The sequence below is a fragment of the Agelaius tricolor genome, unplaced genomic scaffold (genome assembly GCF_023055355.1).
Source record: "Agelaius tricolor isolate 1412-34295 unplaced genomic scaffold, bAgeTri1.0.p SCAF_11, whole genome shotgun sequence".
Taxonomy (NCBI): Eukaryota; Metazoa; Chordata; class Aves; order Passeriformes; family Icteridae; genus Agelaius; species Agelaius tricolor.
Window position 1 is genome coordinate 7,426,051 of NW_027269271.1, and position 15,413 is coordinate 7,441,463.

Consider the following 15,413-nt stretch of genomic DNA (forward strand, 5'->3'; position numbering starts at 1 on the left):
TTGGTGCCAGCTCAACAGTGTTGCTGATAGACTCCCACACAGAGAATGGTGCTGTGCTTACCAACTTGCTTTCAGAAAATACACCCAAAATCCAGTCATTGCCTTAGTCTAAGGGCCATGTGGACAAGCCATGCTCCTGGTGAGCTGAGTGGAGCTGGGTTACAGTGATCCACTCTCTTCGTCCTGTCAAGTGCAGATCATGGACCAGTAAGGATAAGAGCGTGGAGTAAAAACACTTTTCCAGCACAGGCAAGTGGGTAGAGGTGATAGCATCTCTTGTGTGCCATGTTCTCACCACTAAACTGAAGTCTTAGCTGTGTGCTTGGCTTCTTGAAATGCTACAGAGTGCTACAGAAGAAGTGTTTATAACAAGGAGTGTCCTGATGTGCCTCTCAGGGCTTGAGGAGCTCTTGCTCCCAGTGAGAAGTCCTGCTCATATTTTAATTAGCTTGTTTTTCTTGAGCAGGGGTTGTCATTTCAAAAAAAAAAAAAAAAAGAGGGAAAAATAAAGTATGTGCCTGTTTTTCCACACAGTGCTATTGCAAACACCAGAGCTGCTATTTTTTTTTCGGGGGGAGGGGGGGAAAGGTGAATTGGTTCAGATACTACAAAAGGAGTCAGTGCTGATGCTGTTTGACCTCAAATTAATTATTCTGTAACTAATAGTGATAATTGCTTTTGTAATGGCTTGGGTTTTTTGGGGGGGTTGGTTTGGTTTGGGTCATTTTTGTTGGGTTTTTAGAGCTCAAAGCTGGAAGAACAAAGGTTTGCCAAACTGCTAGTCATAGGGTGTGTTTCATCCAGGGTGGAACAGACTTTATTGCCTTTGAGGACTTCTGGGCTTAGAAATGCTGCTGGGTGGATAGTCCTGGAGAGAGCTGTCCCTCCATTGTGCCAGAGCCTTGGCTGATCTCTGCCTTTGAGAGGTCTGCTGGGATGTGGATTTACCTTCCATGTATCACCAGGACAGCCTGGGCACTAAAGTCATAGAATGATGGAATGGTTTGGGTTGGAAAATGCCATTTTCTTCCAGCAGATTCCTTGTGGGTAGATCTAGAGATCCCTTCAGCTCCCATTTGCTCATCTTGCTTCTGGCTGGAGGATGTTGGCTGAAGGTATCATCCAGGGTGAATTTTGTCAAGGGCCTGGTGTCCTACCAGGAGCAGGATGGAGTACTCCAGGTGTGATGGGAAGAGCATCCTTCATCCCCCTTGTTGTGCTTGGGGAGGCAGAGGTCTTCCTCCAACTCTGCCAGTCCCTGGCGTCAACTTCAGGGTTTCTTCTGCTAGTCAGAGACTGGGGCTATGTGTAGCAGCTTTGGTAATCATGGTGACTCTTTTCTCTGAGCTTGGATGACTTTACGTTTTCATGTTGTCACAGAAATTTGTGTGTTGTTTGAGAGCTCTGGGTTTCTATTGCACAGCCCTGCAAACAACTCCCCATCTAAAACATTTTGGGCTTGTGTGTGCACAAAGTTGAATGGAGAAGGATCTCCTGGCTGAGATGGGAGCAGCCAACATGAAACTGAGATTAGTTTGAGATGTGTGCAGCTGGAGCTTCCCCTTTCCCTGCCCAGACTGCAGCAAATCCCTTCACATGTCCCCACTGATGTGAGGTTAGAAGGACTGGGATGAGGTTAGAAAGAAGGGGAAGAGGTTTGCTGAGGGCAAGAGGCACATGGACCTGACTCTGTGAGAGCTGTGTGCTTACTTTAAAGGGTCTCCATTGTCCTTAAGGCTGGTCTGGACCTGGAAAAGAGGATGTTATGGGATGAGCTGCAGCATTCCCAGGGTGGCCACTCTCCTCTTGGCCTCGTTTGTGTGATGTCCAGTTGCATTGTGGCCACAGTGCCACCTTCTTGGTGCCACTGCAGCTCCAGTGACAACAGTGAACATGAAGCCGTTCCCCAGGCCTCTGGTATTTTAGGAATTCTGGAGCTGTTTGCTGACTGTGCAGCTGGAACGTGGGAGGAAAGCAGAGTGAGAGCTGTGGGACACCTTGGTGGCTGTGGGAGCCCAAGGAAGTGTGTGATAATGGGCTCCAGGGGATGAGCTTCATCCATGAAACACATGGAGCAAGCTGGACTTACACCAAGTCAGCACTGAGACTGTTTTAGGCCAGTTTGAACATCATTGCAAACCAGATCTACAGTGCAGCATGAGCCAGGGTCTTGGACTAAAGCAAACCCTGGAGCCCTGACTAAGCCCTGCCTTGCTCTGTCACAGGAGAGCAATTCATGACACAGGAACCAGCCTCTAACACTTGCTGAACTTTCACTATTTGTTGTTTCAGCAGACATGAATAAATATTCAACAAATAAGCCTCCTGGCCTTAAGTGATTGTCATGTTCTGACTATAAATAAACTGAAAATCCAAGTTCTTGGTTCCTTTTTACTTTAAAGCAGGCTAGACCCCATGGCAATGGTATGTTCCTGTTGCACAAAGTGAAAAGGGCTCATGTCCTGGTTTTCATCTCTAGGGTCATATGGTGACTTGGAGTGGAGGTATTTTCCTGAAGTAGCTTTGGACTAGCTGTAGGGTCTGGGATGTGGCTCCTTTCTGCCTGTCCTCTCCCCTGGCTACAGGGAGCTCTGGCTTTAAGTAAGGTGGAGGGTGTTCTGGGAAGTGCCTTTGGGTCCCTGGAGCTGGAGGATGAACCAATAAATGTATAGCAGTTGATGGGAGCTTCCAGCAACCTCCTCAGTGATGTGTTTCACACTGGCTTTACTGTCTGCACCACACCTTGTGGGACTGTTTGTACTCCCAGAGGAATAGGCAGGGTTTATAAATTCCCAGTGGAGCTTGCTGAGCTGTGCACTGCCACAGGACTGTGCTTTCCTGCCCATTCCAGCTAGGAAAAATGAGCAGCCCTGTCAGTGAGAGGAGTTTGTGCTGGGATCTGACACAATCCCATGCTGGGTGTGCAAATCCTGGTCCTGGGGAGGAGCAGCTGGGATGGGACTTGGCTCACTCATCCTGTGACTTGAAGCCTTGAGCACCCTAGGCAGAGAGCAGTGTGTGGGAGCATTTCCATGGGATTGATTGCTGTCAGGGATGGGAATCTGTGCCTCCTGCTCCAGTCTGTTCAGCTCAGCCCTGAGGGAACAAAACTGTTCTTCAGAGGGCACTTTGTCCCTCCCCTCCACTAAGAGCACATTTTAGTCATTTGTTTCAGTTATTACATGGTTCTTTTGTCAGCCCACAGGCTTTGTGCCCTTCCCCTTTCCACAGTGGTGGTACTCAGTCAGCAGCTGGGGTTAAACCTCAGTCTTAAACCTGTTAAACCTCAGTCTTGTCTTTTGTGGTGGCTGGACTGGGCAGAGGGCTCCATGGTAAAGCAGGGTTTAGTCACAAACCTTGTGCTAACTGCTTCCTTTGCTCTTGCTTTGCCAGGGCAGCCACTGACCACAACATTGACAACACCACAGCAATCCTCAGGGAGTGGCTGAAGAATGTGCAGCACCTGTACCACGACGTGGAGTGGAGACCCATGGAGGAGCCCCCGTGAGTACCTGGGAGGGCTCTTGGCTGCACAGCCCAAATTCCCAAGGTTTTCTGTTTCCAAAACAGGAGCTGGTACTAAATGTCTAAGTGTTAAAATGTGGATTATTTGTTTTCTGGAGTCTGTCCCATTAAAATTGTTTTCTTAGGGAAAAAGGTGAGGTAAGGTCTCTAGAAAGGTCTCTGACTTTAGAGAAGCACCTCATGCAGAATTTTGTGGAAGAAACTATTTTCCATTCAGTATTTAGCATCTGTAGCTGCTCTCTTTGCACGGTAAACAAATTACATCAAGAGCTACAGGGAATTTAAATTACCATTCTTTATTTGTAAGGAAGCAGAGAAATTATAGCCCCATTCATAATATCTATGAAAACTCTGACACATCAAATATTCAGTAAGTGCTGAGCCAGAGAACTAGATTTAATCCCACATAGTGTACCTTTATGTGATTTGCAGGACCATTGCTTTGAAATATGATGTGTTGGATTTTTATTACTTTATTTTTTATTTATTTTGAAGATCAGCTGTTCCTGGGTTTGTTCTGTTTTCAGTTTCTTCCATCAAGGCAAATTACATCAGTTTCCCCTTCCTTTAGGCCTGCTTTTATATTTGAGTTCCTCACTGCAGTGATGGGGAGCTTGCGGTACAAACCCTCAGGGAGTGCTGGTTTTATTGACATTTTTAATCCTTTCCTTTGAATTGAGTTTCCTTCATCCTGCCAAACTTTGCTTAAGTTCTGCAAAAACCTTTTGAAATTCTTAGCTCCTTCCCTGACTTAACTCTGGCACTGTTTCAAAGTCCTGGATTTTTATTCCTCGTTGGGATGTGCCCCTGGGTTCCCTTCCATCTTTGTTAAAAAGCCATGGTTTGGAGCTGAAGGCAGAGCCATGCATGTGACTCTGCTGCCATGCTGGGGCTGGCTGTTGGGAGATTTAGGGGCTGCTCCTGGGATGTGTTAGCAGTTCCCAATAATGCCCAGAGCCCTGGGGGGGAGGCCAGGCTGCCTTCATCTTCACATCCCAGCCCTGCTGGTGCTGCTGGGCCGAGGGGGGCTGGATTTACAGAGGGCAGATGAGTTTGTACCCCCGGCCAGAGGGGTCAGGGGGCTGCAGGTGGGTTTGGAGGGTCCCCTCTGCTGCCACAGCAGCTCCTGCCCTGCGTGGTGTTGTCAGAAAACTGGCACTGCCTGTTCTCTGGTGCCTTCTGTGCTCATGCCAGCTCAGAACTTGGAATTATTCTCCCTCAAAACCTCTCCTGGGTTGCCTGAGGTGACTCTAATGCTGTTTTGCTTTCATAGTGAAGGCAGCAATGGAATTCTTTCTTTCCTTCTTTCTTTCCTTTTTTTCCTCCTTCCTTCTTTCCTCCTCCCTTCCTCCTCCTTTCCTTTTTTTCCCTTCTTTTCTGTTTTTTTTGGTGTAATAAAGCCCAGACATGGATTGCAGTCACTTTTTATTTCTCTGCTAGGTCCTACCCAGAAGAGATGGGGCCGAAGCACTGGCCCAGCTCTCGGTTCACACACGTGATGAAGCTGCGCCAGGCTGCCCTGCGCGCTGCCCGGGACAAGTGGTCAGACTACATCCTGGTGAGCACGAGCTCTGATTCATTCCTAAAGCTTTCCAGGTGCTCTCTTCAGTACTGGGGGCTGTCAGAAAGTTTTCTCTCCAGCCAAGGACAGGTTGAGATGTCGTGGGTCATTTCTTGGTCTGGTGAGCCAGAGACTTTGTGGTGAGGGAGGTGAGTCCTGGCTGAGCTTGGAGCTTTCTCCACTGGCACCAGGAGTGAACACGGTCCTGGTGGTGGGAGGGTCCCCCAGATTGAGCCCCACCTGGTGAAATGTAAGGGAAATAGTTGTGCAGGGCAGTTGTGGGAAGATACTGCCTTTGGTCACTGTTAGGGGGGTGTTCCCAAAGCCTCCAAGCAAGGTGAGGTGTGAGGCAGTTGAGGAGTTGTTCTTGATGCTTTTCACAGAATGAACTCACCCTGAATTTCCAGTGATGTTATTTTCCCTGGCAGCTCCCTGTGCTGGCACGAGGCTGTATGGAGTCAGGGAAGCTCTCTGCCCATCTCATTGCTGTGCCCAGGAGCAGATGCCCCCAGCTTCCCCGTGACAGCCCTGTGCCCTAGGGAGTCAAACCCACCAGCTCACTGCTTTTAGGGTGTTTTTTTGCTTACCTAATGGAATCATAAAATTGTTAAGGCTGGAGAAGGCCTGAGATCTCTGAGTCCAGCTGTTGACCTGCCATGTTCACCATTAAGCCACATTCCCAGGTGCACACATTTTTCAATACTTCCAGGGATGGTGACTCCCCCCCTGCCCTGGACAGCCTATTTCAATGCCTGGCCATTCTTTTAGAAGGAATTTTTCCTAATACCCAGTCTAAACTTCCCTGGGAGCAGAGCCCGACCCCTCGGCTGTCCCCTCCTGTCAGGAGCTGTGCAGAGCCACAAGGGCCCCCCTGAGCCTCCTTTTCTCCAGGCTGAGCCCCTTTCCAGCTCCCTCAGCCACTCCTGGTGCTCCATTCCCTTCCCTGGACCTGCTCCAGTCCCTCAAGGTCTTTTCTCATTGTGAGAGCCAGAGGTGCCCCAGCAGTGGCAGCACAGGGGACAGGCACTGCCCTGGGCCTGTGCCCACACCTGGGCTGCTCATGGACCTCTGGCTGCCTCACTCCCAAGAAAGCATCAAGGGATTCATATTGTTTCATCTGTTAACAGTTTTTTTTCCCCTCTTCCCTCTCTAGTTTATTGATGCAGATAATTTACTGACCAACCCAGAGACCCTGAAGCTGCTGATAGCAGAGAACAAGACCCTGGTGGCGCCGATGCTCGAGTCCCGCTCGCTCTACTCCAACTTCTGGTGTGGCATCACTCCCCAGGCAGGTGACCCCAGAACAGTGCTGGGGGCTGTGTGACTGGTGTCCTCCAGGGGCTCCTGCTCCTGTCTCTGGAGCAGCAGCCATCCTTCCTGTTCTCTGGGCCTTCCCATCTGCTGCTGTAGCTCTGAGGTGGTGTTAACATGTGCTATGATCCCACACAAACCATTCTGATAAACACATCAGGATTTTTTTAAGGTGGTTCCATGTTTCTGAAATGGCCTTAAAACCCTTGGTGCTTAATTTTAGGCCAGTTCTTTTTTTTTGTATAGTGATGCTAATCCAAGAGGAATTTGCTTTTCTTTCCACAGATCTCCATTGTGTCTAAGTTATCTTTCTCATCTATGAACAGGATTTTTGAAGTGGGGCAGCATCCTTTGCCTTGTAGGGAGTGTGTGTGCTGAAGTGTGCATGTAACAGGTACTGGTGCTGAGCCTAACAATTAGAGTTCCATGTTACCTTTTCAATGTTCCTTTTCATGTTACTTCTGATCCACATAACTGCATTGGATCAGAGCACAGGCTCATCTGCAGATCTCTATGGAATTGTAGAAGAATAGGGCAAAAAAAGTGAGTATTACTTCCCTAAAATACTTTTATTTCCTCTGAAAATCCCCTTCTGGGTTTTTGAGGAATATATTTGTCTTTAAAGCTCTCAGTGATTTTTTTTTTTAGTCTACAGAAATCCCTGTCTGAATCTCTTTTTTGGCACCCACACCATCTTCTGGCAAGGAGTTCCACAGTTCAGACCAAGTAATTGGATAAAAATAGCAGGAAAAGGTCCTGAACTTTCCAAATTCTTGGGAAGTAAATAGAGAGATAAGGAAGGGAGTGTGACGAGGTGTGTTTGCTTGTTTCACTTGGGTTTGTTTGCTTTGTTTGAAAATGGAGATACAAACTTCATAGCAAAGGTATTGATTGTGCTTGAAGTTTTTGAGGCTAAGTCCTGAGTCAGCCAAGGTTTTCCACTGGGGTACACCAGCCCTGCTTCCAGGCTGGAGTGGATCTCTGCCCATGTGCACCAGCCCCAGCCCTACCTCTCCAGCAGGAAGTTTCCACCATTACCAGCACTAACTGAGAAAAGGGGAGAGGAAAACCAGCAAAGACATCTTGCAGAATTTGGTTTAAAAAAAAAAAATCCTGCTGGAGTGAAGAGGAAAGTTCTCCCTTCATTTTTCCTTTTCTCTTGTTTCTGCATGTGGTCCCAGGGCTGTGTGTGCTCAGCCTTGCTCTCCCAGGGGGCTTGGGGAGGGAATCACAGCTGGAGCCCATCCTGAAACACAGCCTTCCCCAGCACAGGGCCACTGAGCCAAGCCCAGCTCCAGACAGGCTGGCATTTATCTGTCATGGAGCAAAGCTGGGGAGAGGCAGCAGTGGGGGAGTTGGAGCCCTCCTTGCCTATATGTGGTTTATGAGCAGGGACAGCCCCAAAAACCTGGGGGGAGGAGGAGGAGGAGGAAAGATGATGTCCAGCCTCTTCACTCGTGGGGATTCTGAGATGTCTGCTAAAGGGTGGGTGTGTTAACCCTTCCTTTGGTGGGAATGCCAGTCACATCTCCTCCCACTGCTCCTTGATGGCTGTGTTTGGGATATCCCATCCTCACAGTATGGTCACAGTGCACCTGAAAGGCAGAGGGAGATGGCAGATCCATAACCAGGCACATTGCACCACACCCTGGCCCCACACAGCCCAGGGCAGAGCAGTTCTGCTGGCTTTTGCTCAGCCAGTGCCTGAATGCTCATGGAAAATTGAACATAAATGAGCTTTAACTTCTTTTAGTGACTCATTTTTTCTGTAAAGCTCAGAATCTGCTCTGGATTCAACCATCCAGATGTCAGTTTCATGCTCTGGGGTTTTCTTCCTGGAGGAATTCAGTGTATTTATTACAACACAAGCCACACACTGTGGGTGTTGCACCCAGAGTGCTGGAAGTCTGGCAGAGCTCCTGGGTACAGGGAATTAGCCAGGAGCTGACTAAAGTGCCTCCCCAGGCAGAGTCAGGAGTGAGTATCAAACCTGCTTGCCCCACTGTGGAGGAAGCAGGGATTCTTACACAGCTGATGGAGACTGAGATGCTGCCTTCACTGCAGTGACAACAAATGATTTTTTTAAAGTCATGGATAGGATGGAATTTATGGATAGAATTAATTTGCAGATCCTATTCTCTGAGATGCTCAATGGACTGTGTGCCTGTTGAGTGTGGAAGATGTCATGGGTGCTCAGCAGCTTCCAGGAGCAGGCTGGAGAGTCAAAGTGCAGAAAAGGTTTTGAAGAACCAGAAGAAAATAGTCTGAGGTTTGAAGCTCCATTGCAGGGGAATTTTACAGTGGAAAGGTTGGGCTCTCCAAGAGCTCCTATAAAGTAGGGAGAAGGACAGTTTTTACCTTTTGGGAAGAAGACTGTTTCTAAATACTTGACTGAGCTGTTTCCAAATGGGAGACTCTGAAAAAGCTGGGAGTTGAGCCCTGGTGAGCCTCTGCAGGAGAGCTCAGGGTGTGAGCTTTTGCTAAGGAGCAGCTTTGAAACAGGAATCTCTTGTGCCTTTGTGGTTTCAGGGCTACTACAGGAGGACCCTGGAGTACCCCCTGATCCGGGAGTGGAAGAGGATGGGCTGCTTTGCTGTCCCCATGGTGCATTCCACATTCCTCATTGACCTGAGGAAGGAGGCCTCTGCCAAGCTGGCCTTCTACCCCCCACACCAGGACTACACCTGGAGCTTCGATGATATCATGGTCTTTGCCTTCTCCAGTCGCCAGGCAGGTGTGTCCAGGGCCCCTGCTGGGGAGGGCTCCCTCCTGGAGACACACGGGCCTCCACTGCAGGGGCACAGCCCAAAAGTCCTGGGTGGGCTTCCATGGGGAGTTCAGACCCTGCTCCCTTTCCTCTCTGGGATCTGCTCAGGGGTAACCAGCAGCAAGTGACTGGAAAGGCAGTTTTGGATTGCTGCTTGTTTCAGAGGATGTGGGGCTGTTCTTGGGATGGGGCAATATTTCAGAGACAAACCCTGGGATTCCACCCTTGGGTGGTGTCACAGCAGGTGAACACAGGGGGTGCTGGGAGAGTGGAAGGTGGTCTGGGGGTGAGGGATCTAAAGTTACCACTTCCAAAAGATCCATGAGGAAGGGGGTGAGGACAAGAGATTCAAACCACAGAATCCTAGAACAGTTCAGGTTAGGAGGGACCTTACAGCTCATCTCATTCCACACCCTGCCATGGGCACAGGCACCTTCCACTAGAGCTGGTTGCTCCAAGCCCCATCCAACCTGGCCTTGAGTACTTCCAGGGAGAGGAAATCTCTGGCTGTTGATGTTTTAAGAGAGCTCCAGGTGTTGCTGAGACATCACTGTCTCTGAAGTGCCTGCTGCTGCTGCTGTTCATGCTTGTGGTGAGGATGTTTAGTCCCGTTGATTTCTGGAGAGTGGCTCTTTGGAATGTTCTGATCCAGCTGTCCAGGCTGCCAGACCTGTGTGTAGCAGTGTCACAGCTGAAGGGGCTCCCAGGACTGGAATGGCCATCTCTGTTGTTCTTTGCCTGCTGTGGTGGAAAAGGAAAAGTTTGGGGCATTGTAAGGAAAAAGGGATTGGTGAAACCTCAGCAGCACCCATAAATGCCTTCTGTTCAGAAGTGAGTGGGTTGGTGGGGTGAATTATCAAGGAGAAGTTGCTCATGAATCCTCTGAGTGATGTGCAGTTGGTGCTCCCTGTCCTGTGCAGAAGATGTAAAGTTAAGGAGAGCAGGAAGGGCTGCTCTTGGGAGCAGGCAGGCAGGGAGAAAGCCAAGGGAAGAAGGGCTGCTGTTGTTGTTCTGCAGGCTGAGCTTCCCTTCCCCCTGATCCCAGACCAGCACAGCAGCCACCAGCTGCCTGTAGCTTCCCTTTTAGTGCTGGGTCTGGTTGGCAGCACCAGAAATGATGATGTTGTCTTGGCAGAGTGAGCAGGGTGTTGTTCTCAGGATGAGGAGTGTCAGATGAGATGAATGGTGGAGGAGAGGCAGCAGGAGCTGAGATTGGATTCCCTGGGAGGCAGAGGTGAGGAGTGAATTGCAGAGCAGCTTCAGGGTCCTGACTGTCAGAGTCAGGACATGAGTGCAGAAGCACAGAGTGAGGCCCCCAGGCCATTCAGTTCAGTGTTTCCCCAGCACTGCCAAACCCATCACTGAACCGTGTCCCCAAGTGCCACCTCTTGGCTCCAGAGGAGAGTTGAGGTTTAAGTTTGGAGAGCAAAGCAGGCTGCTTAAAATCTACCCCTCCACCTCTTCCCTCTGACAGCTCTCCCAGAAGTGCAGCCTCCAACCCCCATGGTAACTGCAGTGCATTAGCTCCAGCTGCTTCAGAAATATTTCAGGGATTCAAACCCATCATTTTTTCCTTCTGTCCTAAAACATCAGCTTTTTCCAGGACTGACCCATGACATGGAAGGCTTTGCTCCAGCTGTCTGGCCTGTTCATCTGCTCAGATTGTTCACTTGTGTCCTGAGCTCAGTCTTGTCACCCAGGATAAAAGGATGACATCCAAGTTCAGAAATTTGAAAAATGTGTGAGCTTTGAGGGAAACTTCTTTTTGGAGTAATTTCACTTACTTTCCCTAAAGTCAGAAATGATGCTGGCTTTTGTCCAGGCCAAAAGCTGTGCTTAAAAAATCATCAATTCCCAACAGGCAGTCTGCTGCTGGAAGCAGCTGTTCTGTGGTGCTCCAAAGAGCATCCCACCTCTGAGAGAGGACATGGCTTGTGTGGGAGTGCTGCATCTGAGCAGAGCTCAGGGGGATGTTACTGCCAGCACAGCACTCTGCAGAGCCCCTTGCACTCACAGGAGAGCTTTTAGCCAGGTCAGCCTGGAGAAAAGGAGGCTCAGGTGAGACCTTAGAGACCCTTCCAGTGCCTAAAGGAGCCTCCAGGAGAGCTGAAGAGGGACTTGGGACAGGGGAATGGCTTCCCACTGCCAGAGGGCAGGGTTAGATGGGACATTGGGAAGGAATTGTTCCCTGTGAGGGTGGGCAGGCCCTGGCACAGGGTGCCCAGAGCAGCTGTGGCTGCCCCAGGATCCCTGGCAGTGCCCAAAGCCAGGCTGGATGGGGCTTGGAGCAGCCTGGAATAGTGGAAGGTGTCCCTGCCCATGGCAGGGGTGGAAGGAGATGGGCTTTGAGGTCCCTTCCAACCCAAACCATTCCATGATTCCATGATCTCCTGAGCCTCCTTTCAGCCTGGGTCTCTGAAGCCCATGAGCCAGCCAGCAGGAAGGTCTGGTCACAGGGAAGTGGGGACAATTTTGGTTCCTTAACTGCAGCTGTGGTTTTAGGCTGTGACTGTAAGTCCTGGACACTGCCTTTAAAGCCCATTAAGAAGAATAATACAAACACCTGTAGTTTTCCTATCCCTTGTAGCAATCATTTAACTTTATTATACAAACAGAGCTGGAGAGTGAGTCCCCCTCCCTCCTTTATGGGAGCTTTACCATTTTCAGTACATTTAATCCCAGACAGAGCAGGAACACTGGTGTGAATCTGTGCAGATTATGTTCAAGGCAGCGGAAGATAAAAACAGAGATCAGTGAGCCAGATAAGATCAGTTGATTAGATCAGTGCCAAATCCATTCACGTCTGCAGGTAGTAGTTTTTTATTCTGCCATTGACCTAAATTGCAGCTGACAGCTGAATGTGTTTTGGCAAGGAGCATAGCCAGCAATTTACTTGTAGAACTTAAAATGAGAGAAACACCAGAGTCATTAGTGCCAACAGTTCCACTCTGCTAAAAATACCATGGATTAGGGGCACTAATAGATGAAAGCATCAGCTCACCAGGTAGTGTCTGCTTTTCATTTATTTCCTCGAGGGAGGGGGCTGGTTAAGCTTGTTTCATTAAGAAAAAAAAAAGACAAAGAAAGACAAAAGCAGGTTTTGGCCGGTTGCTCAAGTTCTAGCAGCTTTGATTTGGGTTAATTAATAAAGGACCTTACCAGAACTCAATGAAAAACAACGGAAATCCTTCCCTTGGCTTCTCTGGATGTGGCTTTTGAGCATGTTGCCTGATGTGAAAGGCAGAGTTACAGCCAGTGAGCAAATCCTTGTCCCAGAGGGAAAAATGTTCTGCTGATGCTGGGATGTTCCCACTGGATGAATCTGTGCCCTGCAAATGCATCCACTCCAAGGACAGGCTTTGCACCTTCTCTCTGTTTCCCACCTTCAACAAGCAGTTGCAAAAGCTTTTGAGTAGAAGGGTGTTAATGTTGTCACATCTGTTCTCCTCACTGGTGTCTCACTCTGGGATTTTCCTTTCATCTCCAGGGCACAGTAAAAATTAGTTCTGGAGAGGAAAGAACCATGTTTGGCGGTGACTTGGCATTTCAAAGGTTGTTGTCATATGTATTCCTAAAAGTCCTTTGCCAGCACAAGTGAAAATGTATCACCTTTATTTCCTAGCCAAAGGAAGCAGTGATAAAGAATAGAATGGGTTGAGTTAGAAGGGACCTTAAAGATCATCTTGTTTAAGGGACACCTTCCACTATCCCAGGCTGCTCCAAGCCTCATTAAACCTGGCCTTGGACCCTTCCAGGGATTCAGGGACAGCCACAGCTGCTCTGGGCATCCTGTGCCAGGGCCTCAGCACCTTCACAGGGAGCAATTCCTTCCCAAAATCCAACCTAAACCCACTCTATTTCAGAGGGAAGCCACAGCCCCTGTCAGCTCAGGCCCTTGGAGGGTCAGTTAGGCAGCCAGTAGGGATTGATTTTATGGGAGAGGCCACTTGCTGCCAGCCAGGCAAAACAGAAAGTGGAACTGGAATGATTCTGACTTGTTTGCTTATGAAGCAGAACTTCTTGGGACTGAGGTCCTGGCACAAGTGTGTTTGTGGCAGTGCAGTGCCCTGCTAGCAGGCCTGATTTCTGCTTCTCTGTGATCCCCAGGAGTCCAGATGTTCATCTGCAACCGGGAGCACTACGGGTTCCTTCCCATGCCCCTGAAGCCGCAGCAGTCGCTGCAGGAGGAAGCTGAGAATTTTGTGCACACCCTGATCGAGGCCATGAGTGAGTTGCTGTGCCCTTGCCATGATGGACACCCCAAGTTAATGCCTGCAGAGCTCTCCTGCCAGCAGCCCAGCTCTCATTCTTTTGCAAGTCTGCATCCCAACCTGTCCGCTCTAATATTGTTCCGATACGCAGTCTTCAAAATTTCCCACTGCTTCTCTACCTAGGGATGTAATTGCTTCATGGTCAGGTCAACCCCATCCACAAAATCCCTCAACTTCCCTGGATCAAATGCATCTTTCCTGTGGAAAAGGGTGCTGCATGTCCATGTTTTCCTGATGTCTGTCTGACCCATGGCTGCTGGCTCTGGCTTTGCCGTGTGGTGCTTCCTGCTGTTCCCACGCTGCCGTGGCTCCTCATCCCGGGATACCGGGATCCCGGGAGAGAGGGAGACACCTTCAGACAGGTCATGTCCACTGCAGGGAGTGCTCGAGGGTGACATCTGGGGTCTCTCCTCTCTTTCAGTCGATCGCCCTCCCGTGGAGCCCTCTCAGTACATCTCTGTCCCTCCGAAGCACCCTGACAAGATGGGCTTTGATGAAGTAAGGAGCCTGCTCTGCTGTTTATTGTATTGTCTTCTCACTCATCACCTGATCCTTAATGTCCCTCCCAACATAAACCATGCCATGATTCTGGTTTAACCCAGCCAGGGAAGAGAAGGCAGAAATGAGGCTGAAAAGCAGGTTAATTGAAAAACAAGTTAACTCCCCTGTTCTTGTGCTGTTTGCTCTACATCTGACTCTGCAGAGCAGCTTGGCCTCCCTTCCATCTGTGACAGAAATTGGGCCTTTGGTGAAGCTCTCCAGTGGCAGGAGGGAAGGATTTCTCTCACCTGAGAGAGACACTGGAGAGCTGAGAGCAGGGGGGGATGCAGGCTCACAGCTGAGTTCTGGCCCACCTTGGATACCCCCAGGGATGCAAACCATGGGAGAGGGACGTGCCAGGCTTTGCTTGCCTGGTGTCTGTGTTATTCCCAGAGCCAGCAGCCCCTGTGTGTGCTGCCAGGGTGGCTCTGGGACCAAGGGAGTTGTGGGGATCAGGGGAGCCTTTGTCTTCTTGGTGTGCTCTGCTCCATCTGTTTGTGGGGCTCCAGAGGCTGAACCCAGCCCAGCTGTGTCTGTGTTTAAGGCACAGCTGGAACAGGTTTTTTCCATGTTGTCCTTTGTGGCTGTGCTGTATTTATCCAGTTTATTATTCTTTCATTTGTACTGAGCTGAAATTCGTTCTGCTTCTTACTGGGATGAGGATTTGCTCCATGGGCTACAAGGCTGTGCTTGTACCAGCCTGCCTGGGACTGAAAAATATCCCTGAGTCCCTGAGGGTTACCTGCAGTGAGGGCTTCAGTCCTCAGCCCTCCACCAGTCTCCTCAAGGCTTTGGACAGAGCCCTGCCCAGACATCTCTGTTCTCAGCCTTGGCTCTCTGCTCTGGCAGGGATCACAGTGGATTTTCAGTGCCAGAAGTAATCACAAAAATCCTTTCTTTACCATGGCCTTGTACTTGGATGGTGGCCCTGCTGATAATCCTAAATCCAGGCAGTGGCAGTGTTCCCCTAGGATTGATGCTGCAGATGGTCATGTTACTCTGTTTGATATAAACCATCCTGTGTCTTTGGAAATTACAGACTTGGCTCTAACTGCTCTCTCCTCATTTTCTTCCCCCTGAAAGAGCAAGTTTCCTCAACACTCATAAAAAGTAGTTGTTAGAGAAAAAACCTCTACACTTTCAACTCAAAACCAAGTTCAGCTTTTTGACAAATTCTGGACAACCCGGAGCGAACACACGTGTGGTATTTTCACAAGACCTGCTTTTCCAGTGGGGCTGCTGGAGAGGGCTGGATCAGGACTTCCCTTCTCCCTCCTTCCCAGCTGGGAGTCTGATGTCCTGGTGTCTTTCTGTTCCTCCCAGATTTTCATGATCAACCTGAAGCGCCGCAAGGACCGGCGGGATCGGATGCTGCGGACGCTCTACGAGCAGGAGATTGCAGTGAAGGTAGTGGAGGCTGTGGATGGAAAGTGAGTTT

At 49.6% G+C, this 15,413-nt stretch overlaps 1 protein-coding gene across 1 annotated transcript in view; it reads left to right on the forward strand.

Annotated features, from left to right (window-relative positions):
- Window positions 1–15,413, forward strand: part of COLGALT2 (collagen beta(1-O)galactosyltransferase 2) — a 47,503-nt gene that overhangs the window by 26,806 nt on the left and 5,284 nt on the right. The window contains exons 2-8 of the mRNA XM_071435966.1: window positions 3,394–3,504; window positions 4,966–5,083; window positions 6,240–6,374; window positions 8,927–9,131; window positions 13,272–13,391; window positions 13,857–13,933; window positions 15,299–15,405. Of these exons, the coding sequence (XP_071292067.1) occupies window positions 3,394–3,504; window positions 4,966–5,083; window positions 6,240–6,374; window positions 8,927–9,131; window positions 13,272–13,391; window positions 13,857–13,933; window positions 15,299–15,405 (873 nt within the window). The remainder of the gene's footprint in view (window positions 1–3,393; window positions 3,505–4,965; window positions 5,084–6,239; window positions 6,375–8,926; window positions 9,132–13,271; window positions 13,392–13,856; window positions 13,934–15,298; window positions 15,406–15,413) is intronic.